The sequence below is a fragment of the Rana temporaria genome, chromosome 3 (assembly GCF_905171775.1).
Source record: "Rana temporaria chromosome 3, aRanTem1.1, whole genome shotgun sequence".
NCBI lineage: Eukaryota > Metazoa > Chordata > Amphibia > Anura > Ranidae > Rana > Rana temporaria.
In genome coordinates, this window is record NC_053491.1 from 55,566,167 (window position 1) to 55,588,117 (window position 21,951).

Consider the following 21,951-nt stretch of genomic DNA (forward strand, 5'->3'; position numbering starts at 1 on the left):
ACTCTGCAATACCCTGCCAATACTCTGCAATACCCCGCAATACTCTGCAATACTCTGCAATACTCCGCAATACCCCGCAATAGTCCGCAATAGTCCGCAATACCCTGCAATAGTCCGCAATACCCTGCAATACTCCACAATACCCTGCAATACTCCGCAATACCCTGCAATAATCTACAATACCCTGCAATACCCTGCCAATACTCCGCAATACCCTGCAATACTCCGCAATATTTCCATAATACCCTGAAATACCCTGCAATACTCTGTAATACCCTGCAATACCCTGCAATGCTCTGCAATACCCAGCAATACACTGCAATGCTCTGCAATACCCAGCAATACTCCGCAATACCCTGCAATGCTCTGCAATACCCTTCAATAGCCAGCAATACTCTGCAATACCCAGCAATACTCCGCAATACCCTGCAATACCCTGCAATGCTCTGCAATAAACTGCAATGCTCTGCAATACCCAGCAATACACTGCAATACTCTGCAATGCTCTGCAATACCCAGCAATACTCCGCAATACCCTGCCAATACTCTGCAATACCCTGATAATACTCTGCATTACCCTGACAATATCCCGCAATACTCTGCAATACCCTGACAATACTCTGCAATATCCCGCAATACTCTGCAATACCCTGACAATACTCTGCAATACCCTGACAATACCCCGCAATACTCTGCAATACCCTGCCACCACTCTGCAATACCCCGCAATACTCTGCAATACTCCGCAATACCCTGCAATACCCTGCAATACTCTGCAATACCCTGCAATACTTCGCAATACCCCGCAATAGTCCGCAATACCCGCAATAGTCCGCAATACCCTGCAATGCTCTGCAATACTCTGCAATGCTCTGCAATACCCAGCAATACTCCGCAATACCCAGAAATACCCTGCAATGCTCTGCAATACCCTGCAATGCTCTGCAATACTCTGCAATGCTCTGCAATACCCAGCAATAGTCCGCAATACCCAGCAATACCCTGCAATACTCCGCAATACCCTGCCAATGCTCTGCAATACCCTGCAATACTTATTTCAGGCTTCCCAGCCTAGAGGTGAGATGTGGGGTCTTATTGACCCCACATCTCACTGTAAAGAGGACCTGTCATGCCATATTCCTATTACAAGGGATGTTTACATTCCTTATAATAGGAATAAAAGTGATAAAAACATGTATTTTTGTGGGAATAAAGTGTCAAACTAAAATAAATAATAAAAAGTAAAATGAACAATAAAATTATTATTTATTTTTTTAAAGCACCCCTGTCCCCGTGTGCTCGCATGCAGATGCAAACGCATACGTAATTCCCGCCGACATATGAAAACAGTGTTCAAGCTACACATGTTAGGTATCGCTGAGAACGTTATAGCAAGAGCATTATTTTGGCCCTAGACCTCCTCTAACTCAAAACATGTAACCAATAAAAAAAATTAAAGCGTCGCCTATGGGGTAACTTCATCTTTCATATTATGCAAAAACATTGGGCTAACTTTACTGTTTTTTTTTTTTTTAAGCACAAAGTTTTTTTTTTTTTTAAAACCTGTTCGAAAAATTGCTGCACAAATACCGTGCGAGATAAAAAGTTGTAATGACCGCCATTGTATTCTCTAGGATCTTTGCTAAAAAAGCATATATATATATATAATTTTTTGGGGTTCTATGTAATTTTCTAGCAAATAAATGATGATTTTTTACATGTAGGAGAGAAATGTCAGAATTTTCCTGGGTGCTCCAGAACGCCTGATGGTGCTCCCTGCATGTTGGGCCTCTCTATGTGGCCACGCTGTGTAAAAGTCTCACACATGTGGTATCGCCATACTCAGCGGCTGGTGCTCAAATTTTTTGGGGGGGCGCAAACAAACGAAAAAAACAAACAATTGCAGCCTCACTGTGCCCATCAAATGCAGCTACTGTGCCCATCAAATGCAGCCACTGTGCCCATCAATTGTCGCCACTGGCCCATCAATTGTTGCCACTGTGCCCATCAATTGTCGCCACTGTGCCATGCCATCAAATGCAGCCACTGTGCCATGCCATCAAACGCAGTCACTGTGCCATCATTTATCGCCACTGTGCCCATCAATTGTCACCACTGTGCCATGCCATCAAACGCAGCCACTGTGCCATCAATTGTCACCACTGTGCCCATTGTCACCACTGTGATATCAATCGTCACCACCGTGCCATCAATCGTCACCACTGTGCCCATCAATTGTTACCACTCTGCCATCAATTGTTACCACTGTGCCATCAATTGTCACCACTGTGCCCAACAATTGTCACCACTATGCCATGCCATCAAACGCATCCACTGTGCTATCAGTTGTCACCACTGTGCCATCAATTGTCACCACTGTGCCCATCAATTGTCACCACTGTGCCATGCCAAACGCAGCCACTGTGCCATCAATTGTCACCACTGTGCCCAGCAATTGTAGCCACTGTACCCAGTAAAATGCTGCCACTGTGCCCAGCAATTGTCGCCACTGTGCCCTGTAAAATGCCCTCTCCCCCCCCTGCCTGGCACTTACCTTTCTGGGGTCAGCCGTGCTTCTAACGTCCCTCGATGTCTTCTCCCGCCCTCGATGACGCTTCAGCCAATCAGGTTACTGGTAACCAGAACCGGTGAACCTGATTGGCTGAAACGCCTGTCACTCTTATCCAAGGAACGCACCCCCCGTGTGTCCCGAGGATAAGCATCTGGAAGCCGTTTACAGCCTGAGGGCTGTAATCGCAAAGCCTATCAACCGCAGAGGTGATCAAATACCACTAAAAGAAAGCTCTATTTGTGGGAAAAAAAGGACGCCAATTTTGTTTGGGAGCCACGTCGTACGACTGCGCAATTGTCAGTTAAAGCGACGCAGTGCCGAATCGCATTTTGGTCCGGGTCTTAGGTGGTTAAACTAGACCTATCAGCAACTGTACATGTCTGCAAGGATAATTAGCTGGCATGTCAAATAAAGAACTGTTATAAAAAAGCAAATATTCTGCTTCAGCCTAGAGGCTGTACATGCTTGCATCAATGTTACTGCATAGCAAATACAATAGTGTCACCTACATAAAGCAGCTAATACAAACTCTTTTATGACACGTCTTCTACCGTTCATCTCACCAACCTCCTGCACTAACCCTTCTTGTATTTTAGGTTTATTGGCTCATTCACGCGGCGAGTTTTTCAGATATATAGGCAAGTGTCAGTGTAAGAAAGGTGGTTAGTAAGCATGAACTGGAAGTATTTGGCTGCAGTCCTTGGCTCTATAAAGACTGAACCATCTTTCTCCTCATAGACCTGTTTGGTTTGTTTCTGACAACTTGTAGCAAACAAATGACACTCTGCCCGCAGCAATTCTCACATAAAAGCATGGAATGTTCTTGAAAGCCAATCTTCAAAATTTAAGCTAAATTAGCTGAAAGCGCTGATGAACTTTGTCTCTCCGTAATTCTGGTCTGATCAGGATGTCCAAGAGGTGAAGACAAGCGAGGAGTGTGGGAACCTCACATACTACAGTGGAGGCAAAGGAGAAACATGGACAGTTTTGAAGACCTCGATATGGTAAGTGAAAAGACAATTGCAACGCTTTCATGCTTTATTCTTTCGCCTTTCTTTTTATATATAATTACCACCACGCCAGGAAGCATTGCATAGGCAGGGCAGCTAAAATCTCGGGATTTTCACATTAAAAGCATGTCGATTTTGGACATATCAAATATACAAAAAAAAAACACAGATTTTTACATACTGTCCTGGGTTTTATTGAGCCTGGCAACCCTGATGGGGCCCCCTAGCGGCATGGGGCCCTCGGGTAGTGCCCGAGAGTCCCAATGGTCAGTCCGCCCCTGCTTGATAGACATCTGTGTGGCTTCATGCACAGATGTCTATTAAATCTTGAAATCGGCAAAAGTTGTGCAGGAACTACTTTTGCAAATCGGTGCAGCGCCGCAAAAGCGGTGTCGCACCAATTGGAACCGTGCCATTGCCTCCAATAGGGTGCGACTTGTCATGCGATTTGATCTCTCAAATTGCATGACAGATCGCTCCCATGTGAACCTAGGCTCATTACCAAAGCTTAATTGAACAAGCTGAGGTTAGAAACTGATTGGTTTCTATGTAGTAGTGAGCCTGATTTTGCACTCCCCAGCTTTAGTAAATAAACCCCATTGTGTAAATTAGCTAATATCAAATAACCATATTTGTGTGCAGATTAGTTTGCAATTTTATGAACATATTCGCCAGCACACCACGGATCATCTATAACGTCCAAAAAGTTTTAATGCACAAAAAAACATCACAAGAGGTGCAACGTTTCGAGGCTACATAGGACCTCTTCGTCAGGCAAGTGAAGAGGTCCTATGTGGCCTCGAAACGTTGCACCACTTGTGATGTTTTTTGTGCATTAAAACTTTTTGAACGTTATAGACGATCCGTGGTGTGCTGGCCAATATGTTCATTTGGTTGATTGTTCCAGTACCCAGCTGGTGATCGCTTCAGCACCCATTTGTTTGTATTTATGAACCGTTTCCCCAGGAAGGTGTGCGATTGGAATATTTATTAAACTGGTTTGCAATTATGGCTTCGCAAGATAGAAAAAAATCAATTATGAACATACTTAGGATTGTGACTATTGCATAACTTTAGCCATGCTATTAAAGAGCACCATATCTTTCTAATCTCCATCTTAATGGCAACTCCTCTATTAATATGGGATACTATTTATAACATTCATATAACGGTATACACACAATTTTTTTTTAATCCTAATGCATTTGCCAAATGCTATCAGTACTTGCATAAATCATACCGGTCACATGGTTTGCTATGGCTATAGTTATACCCTTGGACATACAAGTTATCCTTTTATATCTGCATTGCAGATAATATAAATTCTGTTTTAGAGAGCTTTCTCTACAAGGGCATCATATGTTTATGAAACCTCAAAAACATGTGTAGCGCCCCCTTAGTTTTCAGTATGGGCGCTACGCTAGAGTAAGTTGGAATGGGAGGATTAGTTTACTCCCATTCACGGTTTATGGAAATTTAGGCTGTTGCCAATTTTCAGAATTTGTCCTGTGGGTCAGTCTGGGCTCCGGGGTTCGTTATCACCCTCGGCCGGCAGCTGGCGCTAGAGGGGTTCTGACAGACCCACCTTCTCTCAGCAGCCAATCAGAGGAGTTCTTCCCTCGTTGGGCATGCTGGAAGGGGTATATATCTGGGCAACCGCCTTTTGGTCGCTCTGTTCTGTGCGGGGCCCGAGTTCCAGGTGTGGTACCCACCTTCAGGGTGCGCGCATCCATGGGCCCCGCCACCGTGGCCTGCTTTACTGGGGTCATGCACCATGCAGAGCCTCATCCCAACCAAGAGAGGGGCCCCAGCGACTGGCTGGGTCCCAACCTTCTGCTGAGAGGATCCTAAGCCGGGAGCTGTGCAATGGGGGATTGGCTCGGGAGAACCTAGAATCAGAGGTTGTCCAGGAGGCCTAGACGAACCATCGGGGATCCAGTCACCACACTGCATGACAGGTATGCTTAAGCTGTCAGTGGGTGACACTATCTGAACTGACTGGGAGGATTCACTCAATCTAATTTCACAAATCTCAAATTCCTAGGGGTGTATGGTGCATATAGCAGTAGTAAAGGAATGTCTTTTTCTGTGCTCTTTATTACCCAGCCGGGTAAAAACAATAAACTGGTGATGAAAGGGGTAGAGTTGAAGGAAGAAGGAAAACAGCAGATTCAGGCAGTCCTGCTCCCATATGTAACACTTTCTGCACCACTCCTGTCTGAGTGGGCTTAGTGTACCCGAACAGGCCTCTCTCACTGACCTGGCAGCCGGAGTATCACTCGAACCTTTTTCTGGGAAAAGTCTCTGCCACAGACCTTCCTGGAATGAACTTGAACTTGAGGAAAAGTCTCTGCCACAGACCCTCCCGGAATGGACCCAGGGAGAAACCTATGCCACAGGCCCCCACCGACCACAGTCACGGAGACAACCCTCCCCGAAGAACTGTTCCTGGACCCAGGTACCGACTGACAGGTGATCAATCCTTCAGTGTCCGGCTACCTTGATCCATGGTGGTTTGTCGTAATCCTTTTGGATTGCCAGCCTCTCATTAGCTCTCCGCAGATGGACTCCCCACCAAACAGCTATACCGCTTAGGTTCTTCAAGAATGGGAACCCAGTCGATCACTGGGTCCCCGTCGCTGCTCAAATGTTCCGGACCAACATGGTCCCTGAACCAGGAACACAGCGTAACAGGTAGAGTTAGGTCGGCGTATCAGTAGATACGCCGACCTAACTCAGAATCTGTGCCGACCTATGTTTAAGTGTATTCTCAAACAGAGATACGCTTAAACCTATCTAAGATACGACGGCTTGCGCCGTCCTATCTTAGGTTGCAATATTTAGGCTGGCCGCTAGGTGGCGCTTCCATTGCGGTCGGCGTAGAATATGTAAATCAGTAGATACGCCTATTCACGAACGTACGCCCGGCCGACGCAGTACATTTACGCCATTTACGTAACGCATTAGCAGGCCTAAAGTTATTCCATCAAATAGATGGAATAGTAATGTTAAGTATGGCCGCCGTTCCCGCCCCGAAGTTCGAAATTTTTACGTCGTTTGCGTAAGTCGTCCGTTAATAGGGAATTACGTCATTTACGTCCACGTCGAAATCAATAGGCCAGTGCGGCGTACTTAGCCGCAATGCACACTGGGAAATGTAGGCGGACGGCGCATGTGCCGTTCCAAAAAAACGTCAAAAACGTAAGGTTAAGCCCCATTAACATAAAACACGCCCCCTCAGCTAAATTTGAATTAGGCGCCCTTACGCCCGCCCGATTTACGATACGCCGCCGTAAGTTAGGAGGCAAGTACTTTGAGAATCATGTACTTGCCTCTCTGACTTAAGGCGGCGTAGCGTAAACACGCTAAGCTACGCCGCCGCAAAGTTAGGACACCCTACGTGAATCTAGCTAAGAGTCTACTAATACTCTGATCACCCTCTAAATTTCAATAGCACCAGTACTTGGAAGTAACCAGGCGCTACAAACAGCAAGTGGTTCATTCATTCAGCAGAATTAATAACTAGGCAGATGTGAATCTCAATTGTTTACTGCAGGGGTGCTCAACCCTTTGAAGAGCGAGGGCCACTTAAGTGATTTGGTAATTGGTTGCAGGCCAGAATAAACTATGGGGATTTACTGCTTCCCAAACCGCAAATGTAAGCAAGCCTTTACTGTCCTGAGCCTCCTATTAGGCTGCTTTCACACTAATGTGCTGCGGTTTACTCACATCGTGGGTGCAGCGTGGGGCACCTGTGGCTTTCCTGCAGGTTAGCTGCACTGCCATATACCTCTTTTACATCGTACATTGTGCTGCACCTGGATCAGTGTGAAAGCAGCCTAATAACCCCTTTTTTTTATAAGTGCTAATATGCCCATTGCAAAAGTGAAGTGTATGTGACGTTTAATGCACTGACTTTCCTCTTCCAGCTTCTACTGATATTGCTCTCCAGGCTGCTAGAAAGTTCCCAGGTGATGTGCACTTGGCATCACTCCACCTGGGACAGGAGCTGGCGCTACAAAGGAAGCATCAGCTCCTGCTCCCCTCCGGCTTCCTCTGTTGCTGGGGCTGGCTCTATGCACTCTGATGCTCTAGGATGGTGGGCTAGCAGCTCGTTGATCACGATGTGGGCTTGACGACATGCCATCCCAGAACCTGGGCATGCGCTTCCATGGTTTGAGGTTGCGGGCTCGGGTTTAGCACCCCTTGTTTATGGTGTACTCAGGGCCGTCTTTATTATTGATTGGACCCTTGGCAAAAATAATGTTGGGCCCCCCCCATGCAATTTTGCTTTTCTCGTGCTCTGAGACATACAATAAATATCATCTAGACTTAAAATCAGTTTACTGAATAAGATCAGGCAGTGATTGGTTGCCAGAGGTTACAGCATATCATTACCACTTACTGACGGGTTGCTAGAGGTTACAGCACACATTACGGCTTACTGATTAGTTGCTAGAGGTTACAGAACATGATTTCTGCTTGTTGATTCGGTGCTAGAGATTACTGTACAGTAATGCTGATTGGTTGCTAGAGGTTACAGCACATCATCTCCTCACTGCAGAGGGGCATAATATACATATGAATGCCACCTCTATTTACATATGAATGTTCCCGTTATTTGCATATGAATGGCGGTTATTTACATGTAAACACAGGGTCTGAGGTGAGTCATCTGTACACAACAATAAGGTGGAGTTGGACAGAATTAGTAGCAGCACTTCACACTGAGATATCGGAACACAGCACAGGACTACAAGGGACAAGGGAATTTAAACTAAACTAAACTATGGCCATGGTGACGAGCAATACTCTAGCTCTGATCCCCTTCACCCATCCCCCAGACCATTGTCCCTTTTATAATGTACAGCACCAGTGGGTCAGACCCAGGAAAGCCTGCCAATAAAAGAAGCAGGAAACACAATTAACCCTAACCTTCCCAGCTGGGGCAGCATTAACCACTTCCTGCAAAGTTAATTATGGCAAACATTAACTCCCCAGTCCTCTTGCATAGTAGAGGAAGTAGTACATTTTGGAGTTTTCAGAAAAGAGCAAGTCAAAAGTATGCAACTTCTTTTATTTTTTTCAAAGCTATGTGAATGAGAACATATAACAAAAATAAAGTAAGGGGAATCCCAGTTTGGCTGCAAAAGTGGAAATACGGAGTCTGATATACAAAGGAGCCATTTTAACCATGGCCAGAATTAGTCATACCCACTAAATAATAGGAACATAAAGCCCCTCTATTGGCTCCCATATTCAGGCAAACCAAGCAAGTGCTTGGGGCCCCAGGCCAACTCGCAGGGCCCTTGCCTCGCTTCCTATATGGACTTTCTTCTTTAACTATGTAACTTGATTGTATAATCTTCTTTAGATCTAGATAGGTAGTAAAAGAGCCTTCCTGATTGGATTAAAATATACATGGTTAGCCCTTCTATCACATAGTTTGGTGAATCTAAAGCCTCATACACACGATCGGACTTCCATTGGATAAATCCGGCAAATCCAGACAGCAGAACTTTTTCAGCCAACATTCACAAAACTATGTGGTTTTTCTGCTTCTTAGCGCTACCCTTTGGGCAACTTCTGCTAATGTTGTCTTATGGTAAGCATTGGTTCGGAGCATGCGTGTTTGTACTTTGGATTTTAGTAAATTGAGAGTATGAACATCCAACATTTGTTGTCGGAAATTTCCGACAACAATTGTCCGACTGAGCATACAGACGGTCGGATTATCTGACAAAACACGTCTGGCGGATAATTGTTGTCGAATATCCGATCGTATGTACGGGCCTTTAGGGATTATAGAGAGATTGTATGGTCAGATTTAAAGTGTACTGTATAGTAACTTTGGGATGATCATAAACAGAAAGATCTGATCAACTGACGATGATCAAACATTAAAGTAAACATACCTGACGTGCCGTTCTCTTATTATTGTACCACACAGCACTGGATTGGACAAAACATTAGCCTACCCAACCACTGATGCTGGTATCCTAAGGCCAGGTTCAAACCTTTGTGTTATGATAATGTGAATATTACCGCAATGCATGATACTGCACAGGTAACTGCATTGAAATGCCATTTATAGTGAATGGCACGACACTACACTAAAGCAACATACATGCATTGCAGCATGCCACTGCTATGCGTTGTATTCCCATGTAAAGGTCAGGTGCAGTTTCCTGTGTGCTGGCAGGCCATTTAATCCAAATTAATGGGCTGTCTTTAGGATGCACAAGTAATGGGAATTAGAGAGGGAGATTTACTAAAACTGGAGCACTCAGAATCTGGCACAGCTGTGCATGGTAGCCAATCAGCTTCTAACTTCAACGTGTTCAATTAATCTTTGATAATAAAACCTGGAAGCTGATTGGTTTTTATGCAGAGCTGCACCAGATTTTGCACTCTCCAGTTTTAGTAAATCTCCCCCAGAGTGTGTGAGATTTAAAACCCACAAAGGCTTATGCCGCGTACACACGATCGGAATTTCCGACAACCAAAGTTCGGAAATTCCGACCGTGTGTAGACCCCATTGGACTTTTTCTGTGGGAATTTCCAACAGTAAAAATTTGAGAGCTGGTTCTCAAATTTTCTGACGAAAAAAGTTCTTGACGGAAATTCCAATCGTCTGTATGTAATTCCGACGCACATAAAAACACGCATGCTCTGAATCATTGAACTTCATTTTTTTCGGCTAGTTGTAGTGTTGTACATCACCACGTTCTTGACGGTCGGAATTTCAGACAACATTTGTGTAAATGCAACACAAGTTTGAACCAAAATTCCGTCTGAAAAAAAAATCCACGGTTTTCTTGTCGGAATTTACGATCGTGTGTACGCGGCATTAGAGTGATCGATATAGTTCATTAGACTTATTAGACTTACACATACTGCATATGGAACAACATATAGGGCTAGATTCAGGTACGGCGACGTAGATTTGTGCGGGCGTAGCGTATGTTATTTACGTAAGTTGCGGCGGCGTATCGTAAATCTGCCGGCGTAAGCGCGCCAAATTCAAATTGTCAAGAGGTGGGCGTGTTTTATGTAAATAAAACATGACCCCACATAAATGACATTTCTCACGAACGGCCCAACGTATCCCAGTGCGCATGCTCCTAATCACGTCGCAAATAGTCAATGCTTTCGACGTAAACGTAATTTACGCAAAGACCTATTCGCAAACGACTTACGCAAACAACGTAAAAAATGTAAAATTTGACGCGGGAACGATGTCCATACTTAACATTGGCTATGCCTCATACAGCAGGAGTAACGTTACGCCGGAAAAAGCCTTACGCAAACAACGTAAAAAAATCCGCCGGGCGCACGTACGTTTCTGAATCGGCGTATCCAGCTCATTTGCATATTCTACGCTGAAACCGACGGAAGCGCCACCTAGCGGCCAGCGTAAATATGCACCCTAAGATACGACGGCGTAGGAGACTCCTACGCCGCTCGTATCTTAGCCTAATTTAAGCGTATCTGGTTTCCAGAATACGCTTAAATTTACGACGGCGCAGATTCAGAGTTACGGCGGCGTATCTACTGATACGCCGGCGTAACTGTCTCTGAATCTAGCCCATAGACTGTACCAATTTTATACAGAGCAAAGCAGCCAGAAGAGAGGGTATTCAGACAATCGTTGTTGTAATTGCTGAAGATGTATCGCTGAAATAAAGGGTTACCAAACTAGTTTAAAGATCGTCTTACAACTTTACAGAAAACGGATTGTGTAACACTATTGACCGCTGACTGTGCAGAAAGCAGGTATCGCGTGTATAGTTATTTCTTTATACCCCTACAAATGTTATGTGATTTTATTGGTCTTTTATGGCCACTTTTGCTACAGAATATTCTCTGCTTACAGGCCCAGAATACATTTTATAAATGATTTGTCACATATGAAGATAAATCGCTGTCTCTAGAATATTTTGTAACAATGTTACCAATCGCTTTTCCTGGGTAGAGAAACACTGAGAAAACAACAGTGTAAAAATCCATGATTTGTGTACTAGAGGTTAATAATCAGAACGGTAATTCTTACACTGAATATAGCGCTGCATTCTAAAAAATGTCATTGGACCCTGAAAGACAAGGTAGTGATGTTCTTTTATTCAAACATGTAAATGTTTTTTTGGGAGGTAAACAGATTGCCTGTAAATAGGTAAAACTGCTACTGAGCGCTGTATGTTACTTTCTGGTAAGCCTTTCTCTCTAAGGGATTTTGTGTAAGGCCCCTTTCACACGGGCGCTCCGATCAGGTCCCCCTGTCAGTTTTTTAGGCAGCCCTGATCGGAGCCTCCATTCACTCCTATGGAGCGGCAGAATTGTCAGCGGTGACATGTCCGCTGACACCTCTGCTATACGGATCCGATCCTGTCCGCCAAATCCAGGCGGATGGTGGTCCTATTTTCCATCAGCCTGGAGGATCGGATATGATCGGATGACAAAGGACATGCAGTCCGTTGTCACCCGATTTCCCCATAGGGGAGAGCAGGACTCCGTCAGTCTCCACTCTGCAAAGTGAGCGGAGACGGACTTGTCATCCGCCGGCCCATTGGGAATCAGGGGAGTGATCCCGCGATGAGAAAGCGGATGACACAAAACGGAGGCACCTGTGTGAAAGGACCCTTATGCTCAATGTACACTGGCTTAACCACTTCAATACAAGACACTTTCCCCCCTTCCTGCCCAAGCCAATTTTCAGCTTTCAGCGCTGTCGCTTTTTAAATGACAATTGCACGCTCATTCTACATTATATCCAATCATCATTTTTTATCATTTTGTTCCCACAAATATAGCTTTATTTTGGTGGGATTTGATCACCTTTGGGATTTCTATTTTCTTTTTTTTTACTTCAATACTTTTTTTTATTATTTCCATACAAGTACAAAAAGTTGCATATCCATATTTTACAGTCCATACATTTTATGTGCGTACAAAAAATTAATTACAAAGACTAAAAATATCCATTGATCCCATTCCCAACCCTCCCCTCCCCTCCTAACTCCTATCTTACTTCTAATGCCTCGTACAGACGGGCAAACATGTACGATGAAAACGGTCCGCCGGACCGTTTTCAGCGTACATGCCCGCCCGGAGATTTCTGTATGATGGCTGTACACACCATCATACAGAAATCCGCGCATACACGATACGCGGCGATGAGGCCGCGACGATGACGCGGCGACATGCGCGGCCCTGGCAGTTCAATGCTTCCACGCATGCGTCAAAGTCATTCGACGCATGCGAGGGATGACGGCCGCTCTGACATGTACGGTAAGTCTGTACAAACGACCGAACATGTCCGACGGACAGGATTCCAGCGGGCATGTTTCTAAGCAAGTTTAGAAACATTTGCCCGCTCGAAAACGGTCTGGCGGGCAAATGTACGCTGGAATCCTGTCCGCTCGGCTGTACAGACGACCGAACATGTCTGCTGAAACTGGTCCGCGGACCAGTTTCAGCAAACATGTTCGGTCGTGTGTACGGGCCTTAGGTGCATACACGTTTTATCCATATTTCTTTCTTAATTTGTGCTTTACAAATTTTCCTTAATTAAAGTGAACGGCCTATTTTACCTAAACAGTGCTCCCATATTGCTTTAAATTTTCTGAGGTTTCCATGTCTAATCCATGTTCCCCTCTTCTTCCCTATTGTGTTATTCATTACATTAACCCATTCCGTTACTGTGGGTGGATTTTGTGCTTGCCATTTTAGTGCTATCAGTTTCCTCGCCTGGAACAGGCATCTTATAACTGCTTCTAATGTATCCCTCTGCCCTATTCTCTCCTCAATGCATCCTAATAGGCAAACCCTGGGCTCGAGTTCCAGAGTGGTCCCAAAGGTTGCATTTATAATGTCCAAAATCTTAACCCAATATCTATGCAATTTTGGGCATTTCCACATCATATGCATAAGGTCGCCTGTATTTTGACATCTGGGACATTTATCATCTGACTTCCTTCCAAAGCTATATAGTTTGTTGGGGGTATAGTAAACCCTGTGGACCAAAAATAAATGGGAAACCCTTTGTGATGGAGCTAATGAGACCACTGTCCCCAATTCCAATATTCTATCCCATTGATCGCTCGTTATGAGGCCAACATCCTCCTCCCATCTCTGTTTATTTTTACTCAACTTCCCTTTTCCTATAAACCGGTCACTGAACCGTTCATATAATTCTGAAATGAGACCTTTCGAGACCCCCAACTTAATTAATCTTTGGAGATGCGTGAGCTTTTGCCATCTTACCGGCTGTAACTTAAATTGGACTTGTAGTGCGTGTCTAGCCTGCAAATAGGTAAAAAACATGAAGTTTGGAATACGATATTCATTGCTTAGCTCTGAAAAGGATTTTAATGTGCATCCTGTATACAGTTGTGCCAGTCTGGTTATCCCACGTTTATCCCATTCTTTTAATTTCCCCATGGCCAAAATTTCTTTTAAGTTCTTATTTTCCCACAATGGGGAATATTCTGTTGGTCCTTTATAGCCCAAAGCCGATTTTCCTGCTTGCCATATTCCTACAATCATCTTTACTGTTGGACTTTTTACCGAGAAAGAATTGGCCTCTCTATTACAGATCTATGTGGGGACCCTATTAACATAATTTTCCCACTTGCACTTCTTCCTCCCTCTATACTGCACCCCCCCAAATGCTGTAACTGTGCCGCCAAAAAATAACTATAGGGGTGTGGGACCGCTAGCCCTCCTCTATTTGTTGGTAATTGCAACGTTTGGAGACTAATCCTTGCTTTTCCCTTTTTCCAGATTAGGAGTCCTAAAAAGGGTCTCTATCTTTTTAAACCATAGGTTATCAATCCATACTGGGGAATTGTGGAGTGCATAGAGCAATTGTGGCATCCAGATCATTTTAATAAGATTACTGCGACTGGCTACCGAGAGTGGAAGACGTCCCCAGATATCCGCTTTACGTTTAAATTTACCCAGAAGTGGCTCTAAATTATTATTTATAAATTGTTCTGGGTTTCGTGTTACCACGATTCCCAAATACTCCATATTCTCCCCTATTTTTAATTGAGGGATTCCTACCCCATCCATGTTGCTTACTGAGTCCACTGGCAAAAGTGTAGATTTTTCCCAGTTTATTACCAGGCCCGAGAATCGTCCAAATGCTTCTACTGTTTGCACTGCAGTTTTGAGGGAGGTTGTAGAATTTCCCCAAAAAAGGAGGATATCGTCCGCATAAAGCGCAACTTTTTCCTCCTCTGCTCCTCTCTGGAACCCCTGTATTTCCTGTCTAGATCTAATTACAATTGCCAATGGCTCAACTGCCAGGGCAAATAGGAGGGGGGCAGGGGACATCCCTGTCTCGTTTCCCTCTCCAATTTAAACGACTGTGTGTATTCCTTATTTATTTTTATTTTGGCACTTGGGGAATTATACAGTAACTTTATCTATTTAATAAAGGATGGACCGAACCCAAACTTCTCCAGGGCGTACCAGAGATAGTCCCACTCCAGGCTATCAAAGGCCTTAGTGGCATCCAATGATAGGATAGATCTATAGGATAGATCTATCTCTGTTGGAGTCTGTAAATTTAAATACAACCTTCTTATGTTCATACTCGTGGACCGATTTGGAATAAATCCAGATTGGTCTGGGTGTATAAGTTTCTGAATGTATGTATTTATTCTCGTTGCCAACACCTTGGCCAAAATTTTAACATCTGAGCATAGCAGAGATATCGGTCTATAGAATGATGTGTCTAGTTGATCCTTTCCTTCTTTCTGGAGCACTATAATAGTTGCTTCTAACATCGAGGGGGGTAGCCTCCCTCCTTCTATCTCCCAGTTCAACACTTTTAGTAATTCCGGAAGCAACACCTCGCCATATTGCTTATAAATCTCCGCTGGTAGGCCGTCTGGCCCTGGGGACTTTTGATTGGAAAGTCCTTTAACTGCCTGCTTTAATTCCAATAATGTAATTGGGGATTCTATAGCATTTCTATCCTCCGATAGAACTGGGGTTCCTATTTCTCCAAAAAATTCCTCCATTTGCACCTTTACATCCCCCTTTTTGATTTATATAGGTCTTTGTAATATACTGCAAATGTATCCACTATTATAGATGTTTCAGATGATACCCCACCTCCTAACGTCCTAACTGCGGGGATATTAGAAGGCGCCGCGTTAGTTTTCGCTAGGAGGGCCAATGTGTGGCCCACACTTTCCCCTACAGCAAAAGCGCTCTGCTCTTGAAATAGGCGCTTATTTTCAACTTTCTTATTTACCACCAGCTTATATTCCTGCTGCTTCTCCAACCATATCCTTTGTTTAGTCAATGTTGGATCTTCCACATATTGCTTTTCTGCCTCCAAAACCTCTTCCCTGATTTTCTCCTCCCATTCCCTAGAGTTCCTCTTGATCTTGGTTACCTGCTGGATCAACATGCCTCTGAGAAACGCCTTCAGGGCGTCCCACACCACTCCCTCTTAGTTTAATGTCTATTTCCTCTGGCTTCCCCATCACTTCTAGCCAGAAGGGACTTATTTTCCAATTTCTTGGAGGACATTTTTTCCCTGTTCTCAACGATAGCACCAGGGGAGAGTGATCAGAGACCCCTCTTGGATAATAAGATATTTTACTGACTGCCTGTAAACTTGCATAATTTCCCAAGGCCATGTCTATTCTTGATAATGTGGAATATGAGCTTGAAAAACAGGAGTACTGCCGCTCGTCTGGGTGTTTCATCCTCCAAATGTCCCACCACCCAACCTCTTCCAGAAATTGATTTAGATACCCTTCTCCTTCCCCCGAACTCCGTGTCCCCGGTGGAAATCTATCTATCGTTCTATTTAGTACCTTATTTAGATCTCCAACCACTAATACCGGAATGTTTTCCTTGTTTACCACAAATTCCATTCATTTATACAGAATCTCCATTTTAAAGGGAGGGGGTATATAGATATTAGCCAATACATATGGTTCATTTTCTATCAAACAGTGCAGAAAAATGTAACGGCCCAGTTCATCTATTCTTGACTCTATACATACGAATGACACACATCTTTTTACCATTATGCTCACTCCTCTAGAATAAGAAGAGTGGACAGAATGGTACTGGCTTTGATATTTTTTGTTAACCAGTTTTAACTTTGTTTCTTTAGTCAAATGGGTCTCTTGAATACATAGCACCTCCACCCGTACCATTCCAGGGTGGAGAAAATTGCAGCTTTTTTAGCTGGATCCCCCATCCCCCGGACATTCCAAGAGCCTATGTTTATCATTTTAGGTCTCATACCCAACATCATAGACAAGGTTTACAGAAAAGAAAAGATTTCCAATGGGAGCTTGAATTTCCCAAACTGTCAAATCAAATAATCGAATAAAGCAATAAATGCAATTTACCATTGTAGCCGGAAAGAAAACATATCGAACAAAAAAAAAGGAACCCCCGGCATCATGGAGAGGAAAAAAGAACAAAAGGAAAAATATATACCATTTTTAAATGTGCCTAAGAAAAAAAAACATTTAAATGTATGTTTTACAATTACATTCCCTTCCCTTGTGCTTAATAAGTGATACGTGATACTCGTGATCTTATTCAACTTTAGTTCTTCCTTTATTTCTTTTATCTGATCAGTTAAATTATTCAGTGACCCCCTACATGCATTTATAGCGCTTAATATCTCCTTCAGGGTTGGCTCTTCCTCCTGCCTGGGGTCATCTACTATACTTGCAAGGCATACTTCTGTAAGAGTTTTTGCTGATGCCATTGGACCTCCCCCTTGGGGCTCTACCACAGGGTTTTTTTTTATTTTGGGACCTAATGAACCTTGTCCACCGCTTTTCCTGTCCGTTGCTGTCCCTGTTTGATTTTTAACCTGTGTTTGTGGGTGCTGAGCTACTTTTCCAGGCGATTTTGCTGGAGTATGAGAAAACTGTTCCAATTTGGCTGCTGCGGCTGCTGCTACCTGTGCTGCCTTCTCCTTATCTTTCGCAGCTCGTGTTATTTGAGGTCCACCGCTCTCCTGGTTGGACTGTCCTTTTTTATAGCTGCTGCCATTCTACAAAGAAATGCAACCAAAAAGGGCACTTTAACAGTATACCTTCTATACCAATCTACTCAGGAGTTATTACCGACAGTCACTATTCAGTCAGTGCTCAGTATAAGTCCCAGCAAGACACGTCTGTAGCTATTACTTTAGGCAGCTTCTGCTACGTCTCTTGCAGCGGGCCGTAAGCGTCACATCCAAAAGCCAAGGACAGAAAAAGAATATGTAGAACTTTCCTCTAGCTGTATTTCAGGAACCAAAGTGAATGTGGAGGATATGTGAGCATGTGAGAGCAATGAGCCTGGTGCAGGACAATAATCTGAACAAGGCAAGCAGACGTTTTAATTTTCACTTTCACCTTAATTGTCCTTTGCTTGGTTCTTTGCTGCCCGTGTAACCAGGGCTCCTTCTTGAGATATTCTAGTAATATTAATAGCAGTAATAGCCTATTATGTCCCATTGCTCACATGATCTGTCTGACCAACTGTCAGAATTATCCAAGCTGTCCCCCTGTCCTTTAAGGCTGACTCAGCTTCTGGTGTCCAGTGTTTTATTAACAAAAGAGTACATTCCTTGTTAGTGGTATAGGAAGAATAGGGAGCAATACAGCTGAGATGTTACCTCCGTCCAATACTGTGGGGGTCTGTGTATATTCCCCGGATCTCCGGCTCCAGCTCACCTCTCCAGCTCGCAGACCCAGCTGCAGTGAAGCGTCGTATCGAGATCTCGCGAGATCAGGCGTCTCAGTTTCTTTGGGCGTCCCCGTGCACCCCTCGATGCTCTGCTCAGTTGAGTCCCCCCTGGGCTCCTCCAGCCTTCAGCCCCAAGTCCACCGAGGGTCGAGCTGAGGGCGCACGCCGCGCCCAGCTATCTCCACCAACGCCACGTCCGCCCACACTCAGTCCTCACGTGCCGACAGCCGCAACAACGCAACACAGACCGCACCAGGTAGGGACACCAGATAGGGTCAGTTGTGTAATGTTCAAACACTGGGCTTAGCCACTGCTGGCCACGGAGTATCTTGCACTGCCTTAGGGTGCCTTAGGATATATTAAAGGTGCGAACAGATGGCAATCAGATGGCATATTTAGGCCACCTCAGGGTGCGTTATCTTGGCATAGTTTTTAGCCAGTTACGGGGGGGGTGGTACGGGTGGAGGTTCACGCTCACTCACTCACACCGCCACTCTCCCTCCCTCCTGCATCCGGCCACGCCCTGAACTTGCGTTCTTCGGGATTTCTATATTCTGCTAAACAAATAAAAAAACATTTTTTTGTTTCTCTTACAAAACATTGTAAATAAGTATGTTTTCTCCTTCACTGATGGGCACTGATGAGGCTGCACTGACGGGCACTGATAAGGTGGTACTAATGGGCACCAATGAGGTGGTCCGATGGGCACTGATGATGGGCCCTGGTAGGTAGCACTGATATGCAGCATTGATAGGCGGCACTGATGGGCGCTGATAGGCGGCACTGATGGGCACGGATGGATGGATGGGGGAGTTTGCTTTGAATATTAAAACTGACTTAAATAACGTTCGTGGTGCTCAGATGGAGTGTGGTTCCACTTTAAGGATTACATGCACTTAAATTAAAAGGGCTAGATTCAGGTACGAGATACGACGGCGTATCTCCAGATACGCCCTCGTATCTCTGAGTTGCGGCGTTGTATCTATGAGACTGATTCATAAAATCAGTTACGCATAGATTTCAGTAAGATCCGACCGGCGTAAGTGTCTTACACCGTCGTATCTTAGGCTGCATATTTACGCTGGCCGCTAGGTGGCGCTCCTGTCGATTTCAGCGTAGTATATGCAAATGAGCTGGATACGCCAATTCAGAAACATACGTGCGCCCGGCGTTTTTTTTACGTCGTTTGCGTAAGGCTTTTTCCGGCGTAACGTTACTCCGGCTATATGAGGCTTAGCCAATGTTAAGTATGGACGTCGTACCCGCGTCGAATTTTAACATTTTTACGTCGTTTGCGTAAGTCGTTCGCGAATAGTGCTTTGCGTAAATTATGTTCACGTCGAAAGCATTGACTATTTGCGACGTGATTAGGAGCATGCGCACTGGGATACGTTCACGGCCGTCGCATGCGCCATTCGTGAGAAACGTCATTTACGTGGGGTCATGTTTTATTTACATAAAACACGCCCACCTCTTGACAATTTGAATTTGGCGCGCTTACGCCGGCAGATTTACACTAAGCCGCCGCAACTTACGGAGCAAGTGCTTTGTTAATACTGCACTTGCCCGTCTAAGTTGCGGAGGCGTAGCGTAAATAGGATACGCTACGCCCGCACAAACTTACGTCCCCCTACCTGAATCTAGCCCAAAGTCTTTATGAGTTCCAATATTTGCAATGGCTAGACTTATCCTGATAAATAAATAAAACTGTAATTAAAACCTGGCTATTTATAGAATTAACAAATGAGGTGTATTATTATACCAATTTAATACAATGTTATGTATACTATTTGCATAACCATGTCAAATACTGATAATCTGCATGCATTGCACAATGGTATGCAAAGTGTTTTATGTCCGTCTTAATGCTGACAGATCACCTCCTTAGAACCATTTACCCTTCTCTTTCATGTCTCTATGACATTGTAGTCATTTCCCTGGGAGCCATCGACTAATGTTTTAACTTTTGCTTGCCACTATTGGAAAATAATCCACCACAGCACTGGGTAGCATGTCTATCAACAGCTTCCTAGTAATGAGCATGTTTATAGCAATGTGCCAAGCTATATAAATATTACATAGGTCACTCCCCAATAACATCTCCGCCTATTATATATACTACATGCATTAGATCACAAACCTCACTTTAATCAGGACTCAGAAGATCGCAGTTCTTTTTACACTTTATTTAATTTGCGGTACTTTGGAATATTCTAGCCACAGGCAGATGCTAAGAAAAGTGATAGACTGGTAATTTAATGGCCAGCAAGTCCTTTCATCATTCTTCTAAGATGGACCCGAAGAAGAGAAGGAAGCAGATACTTGGATCCTGGATACGGAATGTAAGTAACCAATAAAGTTTGGAGGTTAGAACAACAAATTCATAAGTAGTATAGCATTACTGACCACAGATTTAAAACATTTAGGGGCAGATCCACGTACCTCTGCGCCGGGCGCAGCGTATCTAAAATACACTATGCCACCGTAACTTATTTATTTTATTTCTAATCCTCAAAGAATTTGCATCGTAAGTTACGGCGGCGTAGTGTATCTCTGGCGGCGTAAGGGCGCGGAATTCAAATGGATGTATTGGGGGCGTGTTTTATGTAAATACGTCGTGACCCGACGTAAACAATGTTTTTTTTTAACTGTCCGTGGGGGTATCCCAGTGCGCATGCTCGAAATTAAACCGGAACCAACCAATGCTTACGACGGTGACGTCATTCGACGCAAATTCCTATTCGCGAACGACTTACGCAAACAACCAAAAAAAAAAAAAAAATTGGACGCGGGAACGACGGCCATACTTAACATTGAGTACGCCTCAGAATAGCAGCTTTAACTATACGCTGGAAAAAGCCGAACGAAAACGACGTAAATACAATGCGCCGGCCGGACGTACGTTCGTGGATCGCCGTAACTAGCTAATTTGCATACTCAACGCGGAATTTGACGGAAACGCCACCTAGCGGCCGCCGAAAAATTGCAGCTTAGATCCGACGGCGTACTAAGACGTACGCCTGTCGGATCTAGCCGAGATGCCGTCGTATCTTGTTATGTGGATACAAAACAAAGATACGACGCGCAAAATTTGAAATTACGCGGCGTATCAAGAGATATGCCGGCGTAATACCTTTGTGGATCTGCCCCTTAGTGGATACTGGTAAAGCTTATAATGGTAGGGTAGGTAGATGCCCACTAGCCAACAGCTATGGGGTGGGGGGCATTAGATAAACATGTCGGAAAATCTGATGACTAGCAATTTAAAGTGTGGAATATTGTAGTATTTGTTGCCACCATCCCCCAGTATTAACGTCCAATGTGGCATTAGAGATTCTAAACATAAAATTAAGAAAAAAACAATATTTCATTAACATTTAAATAAAAAAATCAAGCATGGTTAATTTGTGAAGACATAAACTCTGGTATTCACAACAGATGCTAGGCAATATTGAACCGTTATGATATCTCATGTACGTCGCTTTTTATGATTTGTTCCACTTCTTCAGGACCAGCGTTACAGTTGTAGATATCAGGATTTAAATATCCTTCTAAAAAATAATAAACAACATTATAAGTACTCCTGGGGTAGTTTATTTCTTAACCTGCAACTGTAAAGTCTTTTACATCAGCAAAATGAAACATCGA

The 21,951-nt window shown here is 44.1% G+C and overlaps 1 protein-coding gene across 4 annotated transcripts in view; it reads left to right on the forward strand.

Annotated features, from left to right (window-relative positions):
- Window positions 1-3,245: 3,245 nt before the first annotated feature.
- LOC120931300 (transient receptor potential cation channel subfamily M member 7-like) overlaps window positions 3,246-21,951 on the forward strand; it is a 182,685-nt gene continuing 163,979 nt past the window's right edge. Inside the window, exon 1 of one of the 4 annotated variants that reach the window (XM_040342599.1) lies at window positions 3,246-3,576. In XM_040342599.1, the coding sequence (XP_040198533.1) occupies window positions 3,550-3,576 (27 nt within the window). In that variant the 5' untranslated portion in view covers window positions 3,246-3,549. Of the gene's footprint in view, window positions 3,577-20,212; window positions 20,646-21,951 lie in introns of those variants that run through there. The other 3 variants (XM_040342601.1, XM_040342600.1, XM_040342598.1) reach the window with 3 other exon arrangements.